Below are 20,026 nucleotides of genomic sequence, written 5' to 3' on the forward strand. Positions count from 1 at the left end.
CACATCTTCCACCAAATGATTAAAGACGCCTCAGGCAGCTCTAACGGAGTCCAAGCCACATATATCATTTAAAAAAGCTTGTCTTATATTTTTCTCAAACTTTGTGGACCCTTTTTGAGTCACACACTATATTTTCCCGACTTGCATTTTCATCACAATACTCTGAACCGCTCTTTAAGTAAAGTTGTGCGTTAAGTTACTGCTGACGCCACAGATAAACTTGGAAAACTGCGTCTGGATAAACTTCAGAGGTAAGTGTGTGTCTCTTTATCATGGTTTCATTCATTAATGCAGAGTCTGCTGTGTCTTCAAAGTTGACTTTTGCCTGTTGAGGCAATTTTCCCAAGAAAAGCATAGATGGGTGTTCACAGACAACACCCATTCCTCCACATCTCATCTAGTTGTGACTGGAAAGAACATTTCACAGCTGGAAATTTTCCTCCAGCTGTGCAAAGTATCATTTTAAGGCTCCATATGTTCCTTAGTGAAAGTTGATATGCATTAAATTAGTATTATAACTCTTTAAATGTGAAGTTTCTTTCTTGCAAATTAAAATGAGGTTTGTTAGTTAATTTTTGGGTCATTTTGCTGCATATCAATGTCAGTCAAAAACAGTTTGAAATGTTTATTTAGTAATGAAAACATCTGACTTACATCTGTCTGTAACAAGAATGGCAAATAACTTGCGTTCTGCACTGTCTTAGTTTTTGCTTTTGTTTGTAGTGTTGAGGTTAAAATTAGATTGCTTTTAATTTATAGTATAAACTGTAATTACTACTATACTAAAACTGGACATAAACTGTTATTAGGGTTTAAACCTCTTTTTTTTTCCAAAAAAAAAGGAATAAAAATGTCGCTAAATAATGAATCATTCTTTACATTGCTATAAAAACTCGTGGCATTAGCAAATTTAAAAACAATGTGAAAAACTCTTTAGAAATGCATTAATAGACACTCTTGCAGGAACAAAAGCTTGTTGTTTTTTGTGAGTCTCAGTCCATCTCCTGCCCTGCATGCAGCCCAGATTGAGAGTTCCACTGCCTCTCATAAGCCTTGATCAGTACTATGCTGTTGCCTTGGCTACTGCTGGGTCAGGGGACGATAGCTGGATGTGATGGATGATTTTCTCTGACATGAGTTCAGAGAAACTCCCAAAAAGCAGCGCTAGAAGCTGGATTTTTCTTCAGGGCCTTAATTTTCCTGTTTTTCTTCACGTCCAGCTGCTAGAAATACACATTCGAGCACTGCTCTTCTCAGAGCCAAATAGTAAAAGTAGAGACTTTTTTCTTCAGAAATTGCAGATTCTGATTTTTAGTTTGTTTGTGTGCTAGTCCTTAAAATGTGCAATTCCTCTTCAAAATATAGGCAATCAATCAGAACTAAAACCCTTTCTTAATCCCCACATAGAATTAGGGACTTTTGGTAAATACAGGGACAGTGTTTTAACTATTTTTTAAGGTTTAGCAATAACATATTGGTGTACTTCAAGAATATTATGACGATTTATCGTATTTCGGGCAGATACTCGAAGCAGTGTTTTCAGGTAAATACCCCAGGGCGGTTCAGTTAATTAACTCACCTGTTCAGCGTCCTATTTAAGCCAGGTGCGCAGTTGTTCATTCTTTCTTACCTTCAGCGCTCATTCTTCGCCCCACCCTCCTCCCCGGCTTCCACCTGTGGGCTCCGTAAAGGGGGGTTTTGTTACCCGAAAGTTTTATGGAAATTTTATGGAATTTTATGGAAGTTTTATGGAATTGAACGGAGCCTTATGCCAAACGAAAATATGTGAATGCCAACTTAAAGAATGTGGAAAAATGTCAAATAAATATTTCTTACTGCAAGAGTTGTCTGACTGAAATACCCATAATGTTGTGTTTCAAGGCATTCTATTTTCCAAAAACATTATAAACTCTGTGGTATAGTAAAAAAATAAAAATATATAGATGCTTGTTTAGGCTTTACAGCATGTTCCAATGGTTAAAAAGGTGAGTCATCCAACTCTGAGCTTAAATGTCTTATATTTTTATCTTATTTCATTTGAATTTTTAAAAATTAGTTATTTTTAAACGTATCCCAAAACATAATTTGTGTTAAAGACTATGGATAACCAGTTTAACAAATTGACCAAGTGGCTTTTTTGTCAAATTATCCTATAAGTTATCAAGGTAAAGCTAAAGTGTTAAGCAAAATATAGAAATGAAAATGCATAAGGACAGATGGAGGTGAACTTTGGTTAAAAATTGCAATAGCGATGGTGAAGACATTTTTCCAGAACAGAAAGGAGCACAGAACGGCATGTAGAAATAAAGGGAGGAGCATACATGTTGGTTAATAACCTGAAAGAAATTAGCAATAGGTATGTCATGACTGAAGAGGATGCAGCCAAACAGCTGAGGATAGTGGTATGAGCATGACTCTGACGGTGAGGAGGATGAGAAGAACAGAGGCGGAGCAGAGGACAAAGTGGTGGAAGGTGAAGAAGGAAGCGTTATTTGTCGAAAAGGTTAGAGGACAAAAGACAGAGAGATCCAGCGCAGGTGAAGGTGGGCGTATGAGGACTTCATGACAGGTTGGACCTAAAAGAGGGAGAAGTGGCGAGGCAGAGATGGAAGGATGTGCTGAAGGGGTCGAGAACAGGGGATGTGTTGACAAGTTCCACAAGTGTGAGGAGGAAAAGGTTAGAGACCACAGAAGAGAAGTGGTAGCTTTTGTGGAGCAGGGGGTGACAAAGGTCAGTAAAAGGATAAACTGAGGAAGAAATTGAAGAGGGGGATGAGTAAAAAGTCAGTTAGTCCTGACAATATACTCATGGACGTACAAATGTTTTCTTTGATTAAACAAAAAAAAAAATCTGCCAATAGGGTAAAAAAAAAGATCTCAACAAGAATTATTATTTTAAAAAATTCCAGTCCCAGACATGTTTTCATATGTGAAGCAGAAAAAAAATACAATTTTTCTTTAAATAAAAAGGGGTCTTCCAACTTTCTTAAGAGTCGTTTTTGCAGTGTGGAAGTGTTCACACTGCAAAAAAGAGGTAGCATTAACAAGAGTTTTTATGATAAAATATAAGTCGAGAAACAAAGAGTTCCACACAAGCATTTAAGGGGGGGGGGGGGGGGGGGGTTCTAGTGGTTAGATATAATTATATAAAGATTTGTATTTATAATTAGTTCTGAGCAAAGGGTTTGTATTTTTGGAATTGTTATGTACCTAATTGTATTTTATTTTGATAACAGAGACAAAAAAACTAGAGTTAACAAGTAAAAATGACTCATTTTAGAACAAAATGTGATTAAAATGAAAATAAAATCTTAGCACAACTTGGCCCATCTAAACAAATCATCACAAAATCTAGAACTAGCACTTATTTCATTTATTTAATTTGTTTTACAAATTAAAACCAATGAATGCCAGTCTAACATTTAATAAACTTTTGAACTTCATTAAATCTTTCTATTTTCAAGACTGATTTAATCATATTTTTCTTAGATTAAGATCCTGGCTATTATTGAGACAAAAAAAATGTCGACTCTGCTGATTTTGAGAAAAGCTTAAAACAGTGTATTCAGTTCAATTCAATTTTATTTGAATAGCCCAAAATAATCTCAATGGGCTTCGTACCGGTGTAGAGCAAAGAGAAGTTAACAACCTGGTAAAATATATTGATTGTCTAAAACCAAGGTTTTAAATTCAATTTTAAATTTAATACAATTTTATTTCTGTAGCCCAAATTCACAACAACAGTCGTCGGGATTGGGAAAGAAGGAAAGGACATGAGTCTTTGCAAGTTTGCAAGCGTGAAATAGTTTGCAATGTAGGAGAGGTGGCAGAAGAGTATCTGACTGTTTAACAAGATCCTGAAGAGTGAGAGGGATCCCTGAGGAATATACAAGTGTTCTGGTGTCTATTTGAAAGAAGAAGGGAAGAGAAGTAGAGTTGTGGAAACTACAAAGCAGAGGAGTTGAACAATGAAGTTATGGTAATAAAGAGTAGTGGCAGTTAAGCTGAGGTCAGAAGGGAGCATTTGGGAGCAACCGTAAGGTCTCGTGCCAAAGAAGAGAGCCACAGATCCAATATTTGCTTTTTGCAGAAGCGTATGTCATTGATGGAAAGTCTATGGCAGGGTACTGAGAAAGGAGCGCTGTGTTGAAATGTTCTATTAGTGTGTCAGAAATGCAATTTTAAGCCTAATTTTTTTTACGTGTGTCCTCCATCATGAGAAAATTGCCACAGGAACATGTTAAAAATACCAACAATACCATTTTCATTGGAGTGGGTTTTTAAGTGGAACGGTGAAAGTTAGAGGCAGCAGAGAAGAAGAAGGTGGTGCAACTATCATGCATCCAACACGGGCCTTTTCAAAGTACAAATTTCTAATTTACGTCTCTTCACAATAACATGTGCGTCATGCTTTTCCGGCAGCCCTTTTCTGTTTTCCCTGCTGTGTGTGAAGTATCGAGCATCCTCCTCAAATAAAATTCTCCTTGTTGTGACACAGGAAATGAGTCGGACTAATGGTGACAAACAGGGTTTACACGAGCCCCTCCGTGGCCTCAGGGAATGGGATGCATGTTGCAGTGGAGATTGTGTGAATCAGTCTCATTAGGCAAGCAGCCCACTGGAAATAGTGGACCATGCAGACCAGTGATGGGTGTGTTTGTGTGTGTGTGTGTGTGAGGGGGGGGGCATTGGGGACATTGAGAGGGAGTGTGTAATCGAGGGGAATTGCAAACACTGAATGTGGAAATGCAATCACGAGGGGCTGCTGTGGATCAAGCAGTGCTTACAGATTCTGCACTTGATATAAACCTAACAAATCCAGTTTCCAGACCAGGGGGGGGCGGGGTTTCGTCTGGGGAAAAAAGACATTGAGATGTCAGGTTATTATGAAAAAGAATGACAAACGTATTCCAGGGATGCGATGGGCTGTAAAAACAAAAAGGTGCGCAGGGCTGAGCTAGAAAACATCCTGTGATGTCTCAAACGAAGAGCTGCACCCAAGCACTTCATTCATCCCCATTTTATAAACACAAATGAAGATTCCTGCAGGGGACTTAGCACTGATAGGAAACCAAGACCTATGAGGTTCAAATTTCTTGTAGCAATATTTCACGAGTGGAAAAACCCACGCTTGAATGGTATTTGTTCGGTGTGCACATAAAAACCCTATTTCAGGCTGGCTGCCAGCGACTTTTAGAGATCGGCTCCTTGGTTTTTTGCAACCCCCGTTCTTACATAAGTATTGTTTTATCATCTCGGCTCCAGAACTGCCTTATTTTTAACATCTTTTGCTTAAAGTCCCACTCCAACCTTTTTTTGCTCTAATGTAAAAGTCTTTTAATCATTATTGTGCCGCTTTTAAGCAAAGTTAAAAAACTTTTGGTGTTTTCTTGGACCAAATTTGTCCAGAGCGACAGGATTTCTTTCGAAATTTTGCTTTCTTTTAAAAGAAATTTGATTCTAAGGGACTGTTGTAAGAAGTAAGCCTCTGCTGATATCCCATCATCCCTTACAGGCTGTCCTGCTAGCTTTAAGTCGCTCACAACCCCAACTTAACATTAGGGGTACAACAAAAATGGAGAGCAATATCAGAGCTCGCAGCTGTACAGTTTCAAGCCAGATGCTAGCTCAGATGAAGAAAATGAAGACATTAACGCCTCTATTTGTCTGCAAGTGGATGCATCGGAATAAAGCAGAGCAGGGAGATTTTGGCCGCGCCTATTTCAATTGCTGCATCACAACTTGGAGCGTTTTGCATATTTTCATCTGCTCCTGATTCACCTCGATTTCAATAAAGAAATACTCAGAAATGCAGTTGTAAGCTTACATATATGCCCTTATTATGAGAAAAAGAACAAGAACAAGAACAAGTTAGAAACACCAAAAAGACGATTTTCACTAGAGTGGGTCCTTAGAATAATGAACTTCTTTTGTGGAAAATCCCAGCCCCACGCTTCTCTTTCTTAGCTTCATGTTAGGTAATAAAGAACAGCAGCTCCCGTCTCTGTTCCTGTGCAGCTCCTCCAAGTTGTTCTGGAAAAGTCCCGACCCGATCTGAGGAGGTGCTTCTGCTGCTGCTGCTTCCTCATCCTGTTGTGCGTCAGAGAGGAAGAACAGTGGTCAGCGTGTTATTTCTGGTGCGGAGAAGACAACACAAAGTCAGAGGGCATGACACTTCAGAGAAAAATCCCCTTTTAACAGTTGTTCTCCAGCAAATTTACACCATTGACCCGCTAGCTCAGTTCCACGTGGCATTTTAAAGTAAGTAAGACTGAATACATTAAAATCCAAATGGTAGTCTGATCTGACTTTGTTTCCTACTTTTCATTTTATACCCAGGAGCAGTTTTGGCTGTTTTTCAAAAACCCTCTTTGGGTCATTCTGTGACTTTGATTCATAAGCCCTCAGGAAATTGAATTTGCCTGACATAAAATAAACGAAATGAGGGTGTCGGATCCAAAACCTCATATCTACTTTGCCAGATAGAATTGATTTGAATTGAATACATCTTCTTCTCCTGAAGTCATTAAAAGTAAGACCGAGGAGCGGAGGTGTTATTTGGATAAGCTATTATGTAATTCAAACAGTGGTATTAGAAAAGTAGATCACGCTGCATAGCTGGAAATAGTATCTTTTTTTCTGTATGTGTCATACTTTTTTCCACTCTTTCTGCTTCCCTGCCCCCACACATCTTACTTTTCCTTCTCTCCCACTCACTAGATACAAATGAAAGGCTGATTTAGGTTTGTTTACTTTCCTCATTTTATTTTATCACATAATATGCTATAACTTATAATATAACTTCCAAAGTTAGTTTCTGCAGAGCGGCAGTAGTTCATCAGAAATTTGCCTCTGAGGTGGGGGCTTTTCTTGCGAAGCAACCCCGCCCCCACTTTCTGTCACCCATAACTGAGAGCTCTCTGTTAAGACACTCTCCCGCTAGCCTACAGCCGTTCACACCCCAAACTAACTAACATTAGTGGCTCAAAAAAAATGGCGAGCAATATCGGAGCTATCCAGCCGTAGTTTTAAACCAGATTCCAGTTCAGACAGGAAAATGAAGACGTAGATGGATTTAGCCCCCAGAATGGAGCTGGCTGCCCCCCTAGCATATTTTTTACATCACAAACACAAATTTTGAAGAGGCATTTTTTTTGTCTGCCGCTGATTTACAACAATTTGGATGAAAAAATACTTATTTTCTTTACAATATCTTCTATCATCAGAAAAATGCCACAAAACAATGCAAAAACACTAAAAACATTATTTTCATCATAGTGGGTCTTTAAATTTCCCTAAAATCCCTGAAATAAAAATATGAATGTATTTACTTTTGCAGCACAATTTTACGCTTTTTACAGAGTTTTGTCATGATTAAAGTTTATTTCACTTATGCTGTAATATTGACAATAACTAATCATTCCTATTTAAATTCAAATGTATCAATTTCTTTGCTTTGAAGGTTGAAGGTATTTAAATATCGTATAATATTTTTAAGCAGCTTTTTTTAAGTGGTATGTTGTGGCTTTTGAACCAAAAATGTATGTTTTTAGTTTTCAGCACCACAGAAAAAAAATGAAGATGCGTCAAAATGAATTTTTATGTCAATTACAAACCAAGTTCAGAACCTAATCACAGAATTAAAAATTTGGTTGACAGAAAATATTTCAATTATAGATTTAAAGCAGAAAAAACAGTAACAGTCTACATAATTGTCACTTGCTTTCAGTGATTTTTGTTGTCGAAAAAACACACATGCTGTTGTGTTAGAAAGAAAAATATTTTTCAGTCTTCCCAGCTCATGATTTTTTCCGTTAATCATGCAGAAGGTCTTTATTTTAATGTGGTCTGCACCCTCATTAGCTGAAATGAACACCCCTGCATACATGAATTAGCAGATTGTGGACTCAAAAAGCAGGTGTGAATAGGTCCAGGTGGGTGCGTGCTTTACCGCCCGTGGTTACGTTGGTATTTGTGAGTCATCGTTTGTGTTTTCCGTTTATCAGCAAATGAAATCCACCTCTTTAGGATCAATTAGCTGCAGTGTTTTCCCGGGAAAATGGGACGATTGTCTTTTTTTGAGTGCGTGGCCCTCACTGGAACAGCAGTCAGCATCAGCCTGACCTTTAGGAAAGTGGCTTTATTCAGAGTTACAATGCTCCAGGCCACTTGTCCCTCCACCATGCTGGGCAGGGGCGGTGAATTATCACTCTGACAGAGAAGTAATTCGTATCCAAGGAGACTGGGATACCCCCCCCCCTGCATACTGTATAGTGTTCTATTGACATCTCTGTGCATGAAGCACTTCTCAGTTGTCCAGATTCTAGTTGAGCTTTTGGGGAATGTTCTTCGTTCCATGTTTGGTGATCGAATACAGCACTGAGAGGGATGTAATTGAAGCCATGAATGATTTATGAAAGTCACACAAGGATGTTAATGAGGGTCGTTGGTCCCCTGTAGGAGCCAGAGGAAGCCAAGCAGCCGCCGACGTGGGGAGGACGAGGAAGAGCGGAAAAGTGACGAGCGAAGGTAGACGCATCTTCCCTCTGCTCGCCTGTGTGAGGGTCCCGCCATGGGGAAACAGAACAGCAAGCTGCGGCCCGAGGTCCTGAACGACCTGAGAGAGAACACAGAGTTCACCGACAATGAGTTGCAGGAGTGGTACAGAGGTTTCTTGAAGGACTGTCCCACCGGCCACCTGACGGTGGAGGAGTTCAAGAAGATCTACGCCAACTTCTTCCCCTACGGAGACGCCTCAAAGTTCGCCGAGCACGTCTTCCGCACCTTCGACACCAACGGCGATGCCACCATCGACTTCAGGGAGTTCATCATCGCCCTGAGCGTGACGTCTCGCGGAGGTCTGGAGCAGAAGCTGCGCTGGGCGTTCAGCATGTACGACCTGGATGGGAATGGCTACATCAGCCGGGCGGAGATGCTGGAGATCGTTCAGGTGAGGGTGCGACTCCCAGCTGCATGTGAATTCCCAGCAGTAGATCAGATGATTTTCCAGCAGCAGCAGTTCTGACAAATAGTCCTGTAGATCTAGAATAAAGCGACTTGTTGAAATGACAAAGTGTAACAATTACAAAATTAATAAAGAGCTTTAGTGCTTGTTATTCAGAAAAGTTTCATTTCAACTGTAACCGGAAATGAAATCATATGACTCCAGGGTGAGCAGCAAATTTAATAAATCAACTGTCAGACAAAGAATAATCCCTCAAACAAATGAGAAATGAAACTGCTGTCTAAACGGTTGAAGGAATAAACATTATTCTAAAATTAAGGGAAAATAAAAGAAAAACAGTTTGACCAAAGGCCTTATTTAGGAAGAATTTAGAAGAAAAGGACAGTAATAGAGTCAGTTGCCAAAGAAAAAGCAGAACTCAAAAAACATTTATTTTATCTGAAACTTTTTTTCAAATAAGGTGATCTCTGAGTTTTTCATTAAGAAGTAATTATTTCACATTTACGTATTAGCAATAATAAATCTTGAGTGTGTAAAAGATTTTTTTAACGACATTTGGTTTTTATGTAAAAAAAGTGTAATAATGATCTCAGGCGATCGTCTTTTTCTTTTGTGTAATAAAAAATATGACAAAAAATGAAGCAAATTTAGATGAATTCATAAGTAAAAGGTTGTTTAATTATGCAGACTATATTTTAGATTTAACATTTAATGAGATGCTTTATTTTAAGGCAAGTATATTAAGACTGCAAAAATGATAAAAATCACGTTACCAGATATTTTTGTTACTTTCTCACTTATTACTTTTAATAAAAGGTTTTAGACAGTCTAGGGATGAAAACAGTGGAAATGTGAATTTCAGACTTTTTATAATAAAGGTTTAATAACTGTAAAGGTCTTGTTTTCACTATTCATGACTCAGATATTTATTTTTGTGCATTTTTTAATCTAAAACTTTGATTAAACTGTTTTTAAATGACTTATTTTTTAAGTCAATCAGCGTACAGAAAGCTTGCTTTAGTTCATTTGAGTTTGTTTTTTTAGGTCTAATTCCCATTTGCTGCTGTAAATTTATCAGCTCTTCACTCCGTGTCAAGCTGCTGTTTTTCTTATCTCTGCAGTCGTGTTTACTCTTCCAGCTGAGCGTCCTGCAGGGACATATCAATATTAGCTCAGTCTGTTTGCTGATACAAATGAACATGGGGAAAAAAGGCAACATAAAAGCACAGGAAGACTGGAAAATTTCTACTTTTGCTGTATTTTTCCCTACTTTAACGGTTTTAAGACCCGTGGGAACCGTAACTCTATCGATTGTTTGCTTAGAGCCTTCATGGAGTCAATCAATGGGATCAATGAGCACATGACAGGAGTGCTGATCACTTTTTTTATAGGCAATATACAAGATGGTGTCGTCGGTAATGAAGATGCCTGAGGATGAGTCAACACCAGAGAAAAGGACAGACAAGATCTTCAAGCAAATGGACATCGACAACGATGGTAAAGCGGCTGTTATGGTTCAGAAATGTCAATTTTTGCATCTCTCTTTGGTTTAAAAAAAAGGGAAAAAGGATGCAGCTTTGCTTACTTTCAAATCAGAGGAAAACAGCACCACCTGCTGGTTGATGAGAACTTTGTCTTGACATCACAGCTCTTGTTTTGTTCCAATTAACCCTTGTGCCATCCTTGGCCTTTACCATTGGAAGTTGGGTCATCTAGAACAGTGTTTTTCAACCAGCGTGCTGTGGGTGATGGTCAAGTGTGCCGTGGGAAATTGCCCTGATCTAAAAGCATTTCGCATCTCCAGGATATCAGCTCTGTGTTCATCCAAACAGGCCCTGATAAAACACTGAGTAGTTAGGAATATAAAAGATCATAAAATACTTTTTTCTTTGTGTTTATTTGATTAAATTAAAGACATTTTGATAAGAATGACGGTACCGTGATTTAGCTGCAGCTTCAGCTCTGTTTTCGGAAACTGTCTCCACCAATCATTCTTGGAGGCTTAATCATACGTCATCAAGGCCTGTTCACACCGGGACGAATTTCGCCGGCGATTTTCGCCGACGTTTAACGCCTCGTGACTAAACAAAGGGCACCAATGAGAGTGTGCACACCGACGCGAAAAAACGCCACGCGCCAAAGCGTCAAAAAAAAAAACGCCTCGGGTTCGTTTTTTTTTTCGACGCGTCGTGTCGAAATCTATTCGACCAATGAGAATGGCGCTTTTGCACACGTGTCTGGAGCTTCTGAAGTTACAGTAAAACACAACTGGGGGCGCTCAAACACAAAACTGCCTTGCTGAGCACACATACCAGCGAAGAAGATAGACGCCAAGTAGCGTCTACGCTGCCGCAAAGAAATAATGACGGACATTCTAAAATATCCCCTTACCAAGTACCAGTTGGAGCTACTGATGCTTGAAATATTCATGTTTTCTTTGTATTATTCTGACAAGCGCGTAAATACTTGCTCTCTTCTTCTGAGTGAAAAGCGACTTTAAGAATCGTAAAGTTGCGCAGCGCCACCTTGTGTACAGGAGTATTTCTGTTTACATTAAGCGCCATCTAATGTCAGGGAATGAAATTGCATGTTCGCTCGGCTCACCGTCAGCGAAAATCGCCTGGGTGTGAACACAAAAAACGTGGCGAATAACGCCTGGCGAATATTCGTCCCGGTGTGTACGGGCCTTCAGTCTGACCAATCAGAAGTGGTTAAAGTCTTCACTTCCTTGTTCCGATTTACCTCGTAAAGTCTCCCAGTTCCACCAAAAGTACCAGCTAAAGCTCGTCTTTGGCGGTGTAGCTTTCCACAGAATCCGGTGTCAGACCGTGGGACAAGTGAGCAAAACAATGAAGCTCAGAGACGCTAGTATGTCTGCGTTCGGCGGCTTTTTGCACTACATTTCCCATGATGCATTGGGTTAAAATGACAGCGTCTCAGCGCACGAGTCGTCCTTGTTAAACATCTTGAAACCACAACGAACACACAGTTTTTAAATCTTCTAACTTAACTTTTATTACATCTTTTAGAAAAAACAGCTGTAGCTTCCAGCTTTTACTGCCACAATTATCACAAAAATGCATGTGAGATTGCAGAGGGGCTGTAGATCAATACAGACAATGAGTTTCTCCTTTATTTTTACATTTGACGCTGGTGTGCCGCAGGATTTTTGTCAAGGTTAAAGTGAGCCGTGGCTCAAAAAAGGTTGAAAAACACTGATCTAGACCCACTAGAAAGTGCGCTGAACCTTTTCTCTTCAATGATTTGTGATCTTCACTGGTATCCATGGATTACATGAAATCCTCTCCACCTTCATCATGGTAGGGAGAACACGTCAATGTAAGGGTGGGGTCATCTAAGATAGCACAAGGGTTAAACACAAAAATGTAATATTGACATCCAAGTGCAATGCTGGTTCTCCCCTTGACTCTACAGGTAGACTGTCATTGGAGGAGTTCATTAAAGGTGCCAAGAGTGACCCATCCATCGTGAGGCTGCTGCAGTCAGATCAGGGAACCTCTCGCCAGATTTAACCCAGATCTTTGCTCCTCTGCTCGACATCACCCACCGGCTCCATTTTCATCCATATTCCATGTCTGACATGATGCCTGTGGACCACGAGGAACTTGGGATTGCAGTTTCTGCTTAGTGCCATTAGTGTATATTTATAAATCTTATATAAAAAGGAAAGATTTGAATTTGGATTACACTCAAGTTCCTTTTAAAGCTCAATGCTGTTGATTTTGCATGTGCTCAGAGTTTTTTTAGTGTGTGAATAAGGAGTCTGTGGTTTGTTTGGTTTTATTTTATTTTTTTAATTTTTGTAACAAAAATGTCATGTTGGTTTCACACAAATAAAGTCGTGTAAGAAAAATCTACACAAGACGTCCCCACAGCTCCCCCTGTCCCGAATGGACACTGAAAATCCACTTTACCTCACATTGACTGGATTCAAAAGAGAAAATGTTCATTTTGTCATCTTTCAGTTCCACTTTTACTTCCCATATTATAAAATAGGTTCTTTAGGGGAGCTGCGGAGCAAAGAGCGATGCTGGGCGAAGACTTCCATAAATCATGGGACATTTAGAAGCTCCTCCTCCCTCGGCTGTGTAAAAGTTTTCCCCTTTTGAAACTTTGAGCAGAGTTTTGACAGAGTTCACTGTAAGGGCACAGAAGCTCCCCTCTCTGGGATGCTGTGAGAAACCACAGGAGTCTCAAGTGTCATTTTTTTAAGGTTTTCAGTAACCAGGCCTCCCATTCATCCACAGGAGAGGGGGGGGCGGGATGCCCAGACTAGACCTGACAAGAGTCTTTTGAGATCAGGTCTTGTTTAGACTCATAACTCATCCTTCTCAAAGTCTTCGTCCAGGTCTACGTCGCTTAGGTCGTAGTCCTCTTCCACAGGAAGCTGGATGAGAGCAAAAAGCAGAAAGGTTATGGAGCCGCGACGATTATTCAGGACACAAGCGGATCTTCAAACTCATGTCACCTGTCCGTCTTTGCCATCCCAGGGTTCCACAGCATGAATCTTTGGCATAACACCCCCTCCCAGTGTGGCAGTGGAGCCCCGGCCCACAGACAGCTCCCTGATCAGATAAAAAAACGACAGCTGTGAGGTTTTCTTCCCACTCCAATGAAAATTGTGTTTTTAACGTGTTCCTGTGGCATTTTTCTGAGGATGAGGACATTTATTAAGATAGTTAAGCTCAAAATTGGCATCTCTGAGTATTTCTTTAAGCTGAATAAAAATTACCGTTGGAAAAAGAGCCTATTTGGTCAACAAAGCAGGGAAAGGGAGGCAGGGTTGCTTTATGCCAACGGTCCTACCCACAGCACCAGAGGTGAATTTGTAATGAACTATCGCCGCATAATACTAATTAAAAGACCACCAGGGATGCCTAAATATCTCAAAAGATAATTGGAGTGGCTCTTTAAAACCAAAAAGGTCCTACCTGAGGAACTCATGGATGCCAGTCTCACTGAAAGAGCCTTTGAGCAAAGCAAATTTCATCTTGCGCGTGTTGATGGCAGCCATGGCAGGGTAGCCAAAGCCGCCGATGCCCAAAGCGGACTCCAGCTCCATCTGAGCCCCCGCCTCGGTCCAGAGCCAGCTGTCAGGAGAACAGGACCATCAGTGAACATCCACCGTCACCCCGACGTAGCAAACAGGTCAAGTGGTGACAGCTGAGCTGCTCACCCCCACATCTTCTTTTTGTACTTCTGTGCCATCTTGATCATCACCTCCAAGTAGCCGTTCCTGCCAGCTGCACCTGCAGAGAAGCAGTGACAGAGACGGTGAGCTTCGGTTGATGGGAGAAAACATTTCAGCGTGTGCGGTCATTTTCTAACCTGTATCCAAAATGTGAGGCAGCACTGCAATAACACACAGCTGGCTGCCCTCACACGTGCTCTTCAGGACGTCCTCATTGAGGATCTGAAAGAAACATACATTCATTTATTCATGTAGTTGTATATTTTTTTTCCCCCAGCATCGATATTTAAATGTAGATTTAAAAAAGAAAAGAAAACGAACCTCCACCAGCTCAGGAGGAGGAGCGTTGTCAGAGAACAGATCCAAAGCCCTCTCAATAATATCTCCACGGGTTCGGCCTCCCTGGTAGTCTTCTGGCTCCTCGCCTTTACGGAAAATCTTGATGGTGGGAAACCCACGGACCTACAACAGGAAAACATTTTATTCCAGGTGTCCACTCCTCCAAACGAAGAGTACATCATCTGCAGCTCATGTTTTGAAGTATAAAAACTGAGATGATCAAAATGAAAGCATTTTCTCTACTAAAAAAACAACTTGTAGGTCTTTCAACATCAAAGTCAGTTGAATCTGACTATTGTCTATACATTGTTTTTTTTTTTTTTTTAAAAAGGCAGAATTTTGACATTTAGTGGGTTTATACTCACCCCATAGCGACTGGACAGAACCTGATGCACAGTAGCATCCACGGCCCCGAGGCGAACTTTACCCTTCGTCTGCTCCTTCACTGCTGTGGCTGCAGCTGCCCACTCGGGCTCCAAACTGAGAAAATGACCAGAAGGATGAGTATTTTTCCTCTCAACTGAGAGGGTTTTTTTTTTTCAAAGAAACATAAATCCTGAGAGACTTTCCAGATTTACCAGTTTATTACTTTTACACAGAAAGACAGGAATATTAAAAAGAGAAGCTCCTCTCATGTCTGTTTCATCCCAAAATTTGCCAAACTTACTTTTTGCAGTGTCCACACCAGGGGGCGAAGAACTCCACCAACCACACATCATCGCTCTGCAGTACAGTCTTATCAAAGTTGTCATCAGTCAGCTCCACCACATCCTTGCTGCTCCCACTGCTGCCACTATCACTCTGCTTGGAGCAAATACAGCTTTTAATGGCAGTTCATTTTGCTTAAATCTAAAGAAAAAAAACCTACGGGTGCAGCGTTTCCTTTACCTGCCTGCTGTAGCCGGAGCTGCCGGACTTGCCGCTGAGTCTGTCTTTCACCAGAGAACGTAAGGCGTTCATTGCTCCATCCACAATGGCCTGACTACTGCGAGCCCCTGGGTCAAAACAAGCATCAAAATGATTTGCTGCAGCATAAAATAATGTTGCAGAGTTTAATGATTTTTTTTAGCACAAGTATCTAGAAGTTTTTACATCCACACATGTGCACACCTCGCTTCTATACCTTGGTACTCTTCTGGCTTGTTCTTATTAGCTCCAAAGATCTTGATGGTGGGGAACCCTCTGACTCCATACTGTCCCCCCAGAGACTTGTGCTCGTCAGCGTCAACAGCTCCAACCTTGACGATTCCCTAAAGAAAATTCACATAAAAAAATAAATGAATAAAATCCAAAACAGGACTTTTCACAGCAGTCTGTTTGAACACGGAGGAAAACTGAAATAAACAAATTTGTTTTTTATTTTATTTTAAGGTTTACTAATGCAATAAAAAACAGATTAGATTTGACCCTTCAGATTAAGATAATCATTGCAGAAAGTCAGTTTGGGGAATATATACACATACTAAGTACATAAACCATTTTCCAGTAGAAAAAACGTTGTCGTACTACAACATGATCCAGCTAGTCGTTGTAGGTGTTATAAGTGACTGCAGCAGAAAGGAAAGACTAAATATTTAATCCAAACAGCATCCAGACTAATACTGGAGTAACATCTGAGCCACTGGTTCTGCATTTCTGGCAGTGCGTGGGTGTAAACTCATTTGCATAGGCTCTGCTCGCCGCTTCCATGTTGATCATTTTTATCTTATTTTCCTGCAAATGTTATATTGTTGAATCTGCAGTCACAGGCTGATCTCACTGTGCATATCAAGTAGCTGTTGCTAACCATCGTCTTTGAGCCGCGTGTGCACGCCGCCGCCGCTGCACGAACGCATGGCGTGTAAAGTGAGACAACATTTAGAGGAGTGCGTTTGAATAAAACTAACAAAGCTAAAACAATATTTTGTATTTTCCAAAGCTACATTTTTAACAATGCGCTTAAAAACAAGGACAAAAAATGTGTTCAACAGTTTCCTTGACAGTTAATATTTAACGAATACTTTAAAGATTTATATAACACGTACAAACATGCTACCAAACAGCAGCTGATGCCAAAAGCAGCCGTAACCATCTTCTGTACTTTCAAATACTAGACAACTGACTTCTACTGGAACCATGACACTACATCGACTTTATATCTGATAAAACAAATAACTGAAATGGCTCCAGATGTTTAATACAATATCTTTCCTTTACATTATTAGATCATCTAGAGATTTTCATTTAAATTCAAGCAAACAAAGATTCTCTCTCAAATGGGGATTGGAGTGAAATGAGTAAGTGAATTGAAACTTTAAGAGTAGTGTTCTTTTCCTTTTTAAAACATGATGAATGTATTAGTGGAAACTAACCAGAAATTATGTTTCAAAATTGGGGCCATTCATTAAAAATAAAATCCAACCTTGAGAGCAGTAGCTGCCTTCTTCCAGTCAGGAGCCAGATTGCGACAGTGTCCACACCTGAGGGCAAACAGTGATGGTTGGAATGAAGTTTACACATCATTTTTATCTTGATCCTTTATGATAAGTTGTAAAAGAAGAAAACTTTTATTGCTGATATAAATTTCAATTGACTTGAGGAGCAATTCAAGCTTTAAAGGTTCTTTATTACCAAGTTCTACCTTTTACTACACCCTGGCCTCAATTTATACCTCGCTAAATGAAACAATTGAAAAACACCTTTTTATTTTATTTTTTATATTATATTATATTTTTAATACACTTTACTTTTCCACTCACTTCTTCTGAACCAGGGGTCTCAAACTCCTGACCTTCAGTCCCCAAATCTCTTATTTTAAACTCAAAATAAAATGAAACTCAGGACACCAATTCCTCTGTTCTTTATTTAACCAAATCATAGGAAAATCCCCTAATCTGAACAATTTAATTATTAATACTTTCTTTGGGAAAAGGTGATAGTAGTTTGTTTGCATTTTTTGTTGTATTGTAAAAAGGAGAAAGCTTAAACTTATTGAAACATAACCACAGCACAAATACTACCCTTTCTGTCTGGACTCTAAAAGAAATTAAGTCCCATTCCAATCCTCTTCCGATTCATTTAAAGCGTTCCAAGTGGTCTTTTAATTAAGATGATGCCGTTTATAGCTAAAATAATTATTATTTAAAAAAAAAAAAAAACTGTAGTTTTCTAAGCGAGAGTGCACTAGAAATTCACCTCCAAGTTGTGGGCGGGGCTCTCGGCGAAGAGTGAGCCCGCCCTCGTTTACCACCATCCCTTTGTTTACAGACATGGAGCAGAGCAGGGAGCTTGTAGCCCGCCTACTGTAGCACCTAAGTCACTGCTACAAGTGTTTTCCAACAGCATTTTTTCCTGTGCTCCAGATTCACAACAATTTGAATTAAAAAACAACAACAACTTGAATCTTAATTTTTGTTTATACATAAACCTTAATCATGAGAAAAATGACAATTTGTTAAAAATTTGATTTTCAGAGTTGGTCTTTAAAACAAGATACGAGTCAAACACAAGCCTCAAGGAGCCAATTTGCCTCAGTTATTCCTTCATAAAAGGCATCAATTAGATTACAGAACGAGAAAAAAAGAACTATGCCTGTTATTTTGAAATCTTGGATTTTTACAGGATATTTACTTTTTATTTTTTACAAGTATGTACCCTTTCATACCATTACTCTGGTAGTGATGTGACCCCTGGTTCCTCTGAGTTTGAGACCCCCAGACTAAAACCGGAAGTGGATGCAAATTCATTGACGTTCAAATTTTCAGAATCTCCTCAGATTATGCTAACAGTCCCACAAAACCCCTTAGAGGTGCAGTGTAGAGAGACTCACCAGGGAGCGTAAAACTCCACCAGCCACAGACTGTCACTCTGCATCACCTCTCTGTTGAAGTTGGAGGGTGTGAGCTCCACAACATCGTCGCTGGGGGAGTACAAAGCCTCCACAGACAGGAGCAGAGAGCAGCCCAGCACTCCTGATGGGCAGCAAGAAAACACTAAGACCGGAGGCTTTTGACAAAGTTTGACTACTTACTTTCAATTAAATGTTGCGTAAAAAACACTCCCCAGACAGAAATGCTAAAATAAATGTACAAAAGGTGACTAAATCTTATGTTTCTTTAGTTTAATCAGCGCTCGTGGAGGCCTGACCAAAAGTTAGCCATTTAAGCTAGTAATAGGAGACACCAAAATGTATTTGTAGGGTTTATATTTTAACAACATTCATATTTTACCCAAATATAAAAAAATAAAAAAAGACTCACCAAGTAAAAGCGGTTTCATGGCTTTGACTTCTTTTTGTTCGTCTCTACTGATGAAACACCAGGCAGTTCTCTGTTGCCGCTGGGTCTCCCGCACGAGTATCAGAGGAAGAATGTCTCACCGTGGCCCATGCTGATTGGTCCACAAACCAGCACGCGGCTTTTGGCCAATCAGAGCACGCCGTGTAGTTCAACGGAGCTGCGTTCTGATGGCTGGAGGAGAATGAAGGTTTCTGCACCAAGACAACATGGGAGAAACTAACAACGACTCACTCTTAATGTGTTATTATGGGATGCAATGTAAAAAAAAAGAAGAAAAAAAAAGAGCCTTAGACATACTGGAAACATGTTTTATTTAATAGTAGGTGTCTGTAAGGACTTGAATCCATGTTTTAATGCACAAAAATGTTAATAATTTTGAATTTAGCAAATTTAGAAGTCAAAGGGAGTCATTGCCTATTGTTTCAAATGATTAAACTAAGTGTGACAAAAGTTAAAGTAAACATTTGATCATTTCTGTAAGGTAGCAAAACTATTCCTGGAGGGATATCTCAACTAAATAGTCAAAACAAACAAAAATAATAAAACTAATGTCACTCCGTCTTGCTGAGTTTGTTTTTTGCAAATTTAAACAGAATTTATATATTATATACGGGTAAAAGTTTATATCTAAAAAAGTAGAATAGAAGTAGTTTGAATACAACAGTAATATTTTTCCCAGAACTATGTATTTTCATTTTTTCAAAAAGCTACCAAAAAAAATAATAAAATATTTATTTAAATGTAAAAATCATTTTTTTGTGTACAATCTTTATCTAAAAGCCAAACAAGTGTAAAAAGGAAAATGGATGTACACAATGAATGGTGCTTGGCTTAAAACAAAAAAACAAAACAAAAACGCTTGCACCACATATAATACAATTTCATTATTTTAAACTATTTTAAAAAATGAGAATAAAGGGAAATAATTAATTTTAATGTGATCGATGTTCTATTTATTTATAGTTTTTAATTTCTCCGTGATTTGTCAACGAAGTGAATGGCATGCAGTGTGATAATGTTGACGCTAGATGGAGACAAACGTTGCAAGGAGGAGTTGACGCAATTTTATATCACAGTTGTTCAGAGTAATTCCATATAATTCTGCTGTACTGACTTTAAAATACTGGTAAGAATGAGAATATATTTTTTGAAAAACATTTTTTGTTTTTGGTTTTCTGTTTTCTTTGAAAATAATGTATTAGGTGTCTAGAAAGGAAAAGTTGAGCTCCCTAA

General features: G+C 39.3%; 2 protein-coding genes across 5 annotated transcripts; one reads left to right on the forward strand and one right to left on the reverse strand.

Moving 5' to 3' along the window:
• Positions 1-12,843, forward strand: LOC101171795 (hippocalcin-like protein 1). 2 transcript variants are annotated; one of them, XM_004083454.4, is made up of 4 exons: positions 1-251; positions 8,461-8,950; positions 10,357-10,462; positions 12,401-12,843. In XM_004083454.4, the coding sequence occupies exons 2-4, from the start codon at positions 8,573-8,575 to the stop codon at positions 12,496-12,498; spliced, it is 582 nt and encodes a 193-aa protein (XP_004083502.1). In that variant the 5' UTR covers positions 1-251; positions 8,461-8,572; the 3' UTR covers positions 12,499-12,843. The 2 variants fall into 2 exon arrangements, with proteins under 2 accessions (XP_004083502.1, XP_020570097.1); XM_020714438.2 differs by lacking the exon at positions 1-251 and adding an exon at positions 6,134-6,261.
• pdia6 (protein disulfide isomerase family A member 6) lies at positions 12,760-18,889 on the reverse strand. Of its 3 annotated transcripts, none has more exons than XM_011491578.3 (13): positions 18,755-18,889; positions 18,325-18,466; positions 16,918-16,975; positions 15,640-15,766; positions 15,405-15,511; positions 15,184-15,320; positions 14,882-14,996; positions 14,499-14,639; positions 14,315-14,399; positions 14,163-14,235; positions 13,918-14,076; positions 13,455-13,551; positions 12,760-13,373 (listed from the first exon to the last, which is right to left on the reverse strand). In XM_011491578.3, the coding sequence occupies exons 1-13, from the start codon at positions 18,771-18,773 to the stop codon at positions 13,302-13,304; spliced, it is 1,332 nt and encodes a 443-aa protein (XP_011489880.1). In that variant the 5' UTR covers positions 18,774-18,889; the 3' UTR covers positions 12,760-13,301. The 3 variants fall into 3 exon arrangements, with proteins under 3 accessions (XP_011489880.1, XP_004083501.1, XP_020570096.1); XM_004083453.4 differs by having other exon boundaries at positions 12,825-13,373; positions 15,184-15,317; XM_020714437.2 differs by having other exon boundaries at positions 12,825-13,373; positions 18,325-18,463; positions 18,755-18,862.
• Positions 18,890-20,026: the final 1,137 nt, after the last annotated feature.

The sequence above is a fragment of the Oryzias latipes genome, chromosome 24 (genome assembly GCF_002234675.1).
Source record: "Oryzias latipes chromosome 24, ASM223467v1".
Taxonomy (NCBI): domain Eukaryota; kingdom Metazoa; phylum Chordata; class Actinopteri; order Beloniformes; family Adrianichthyidae; genus Oryzias; species Oryzias latipes.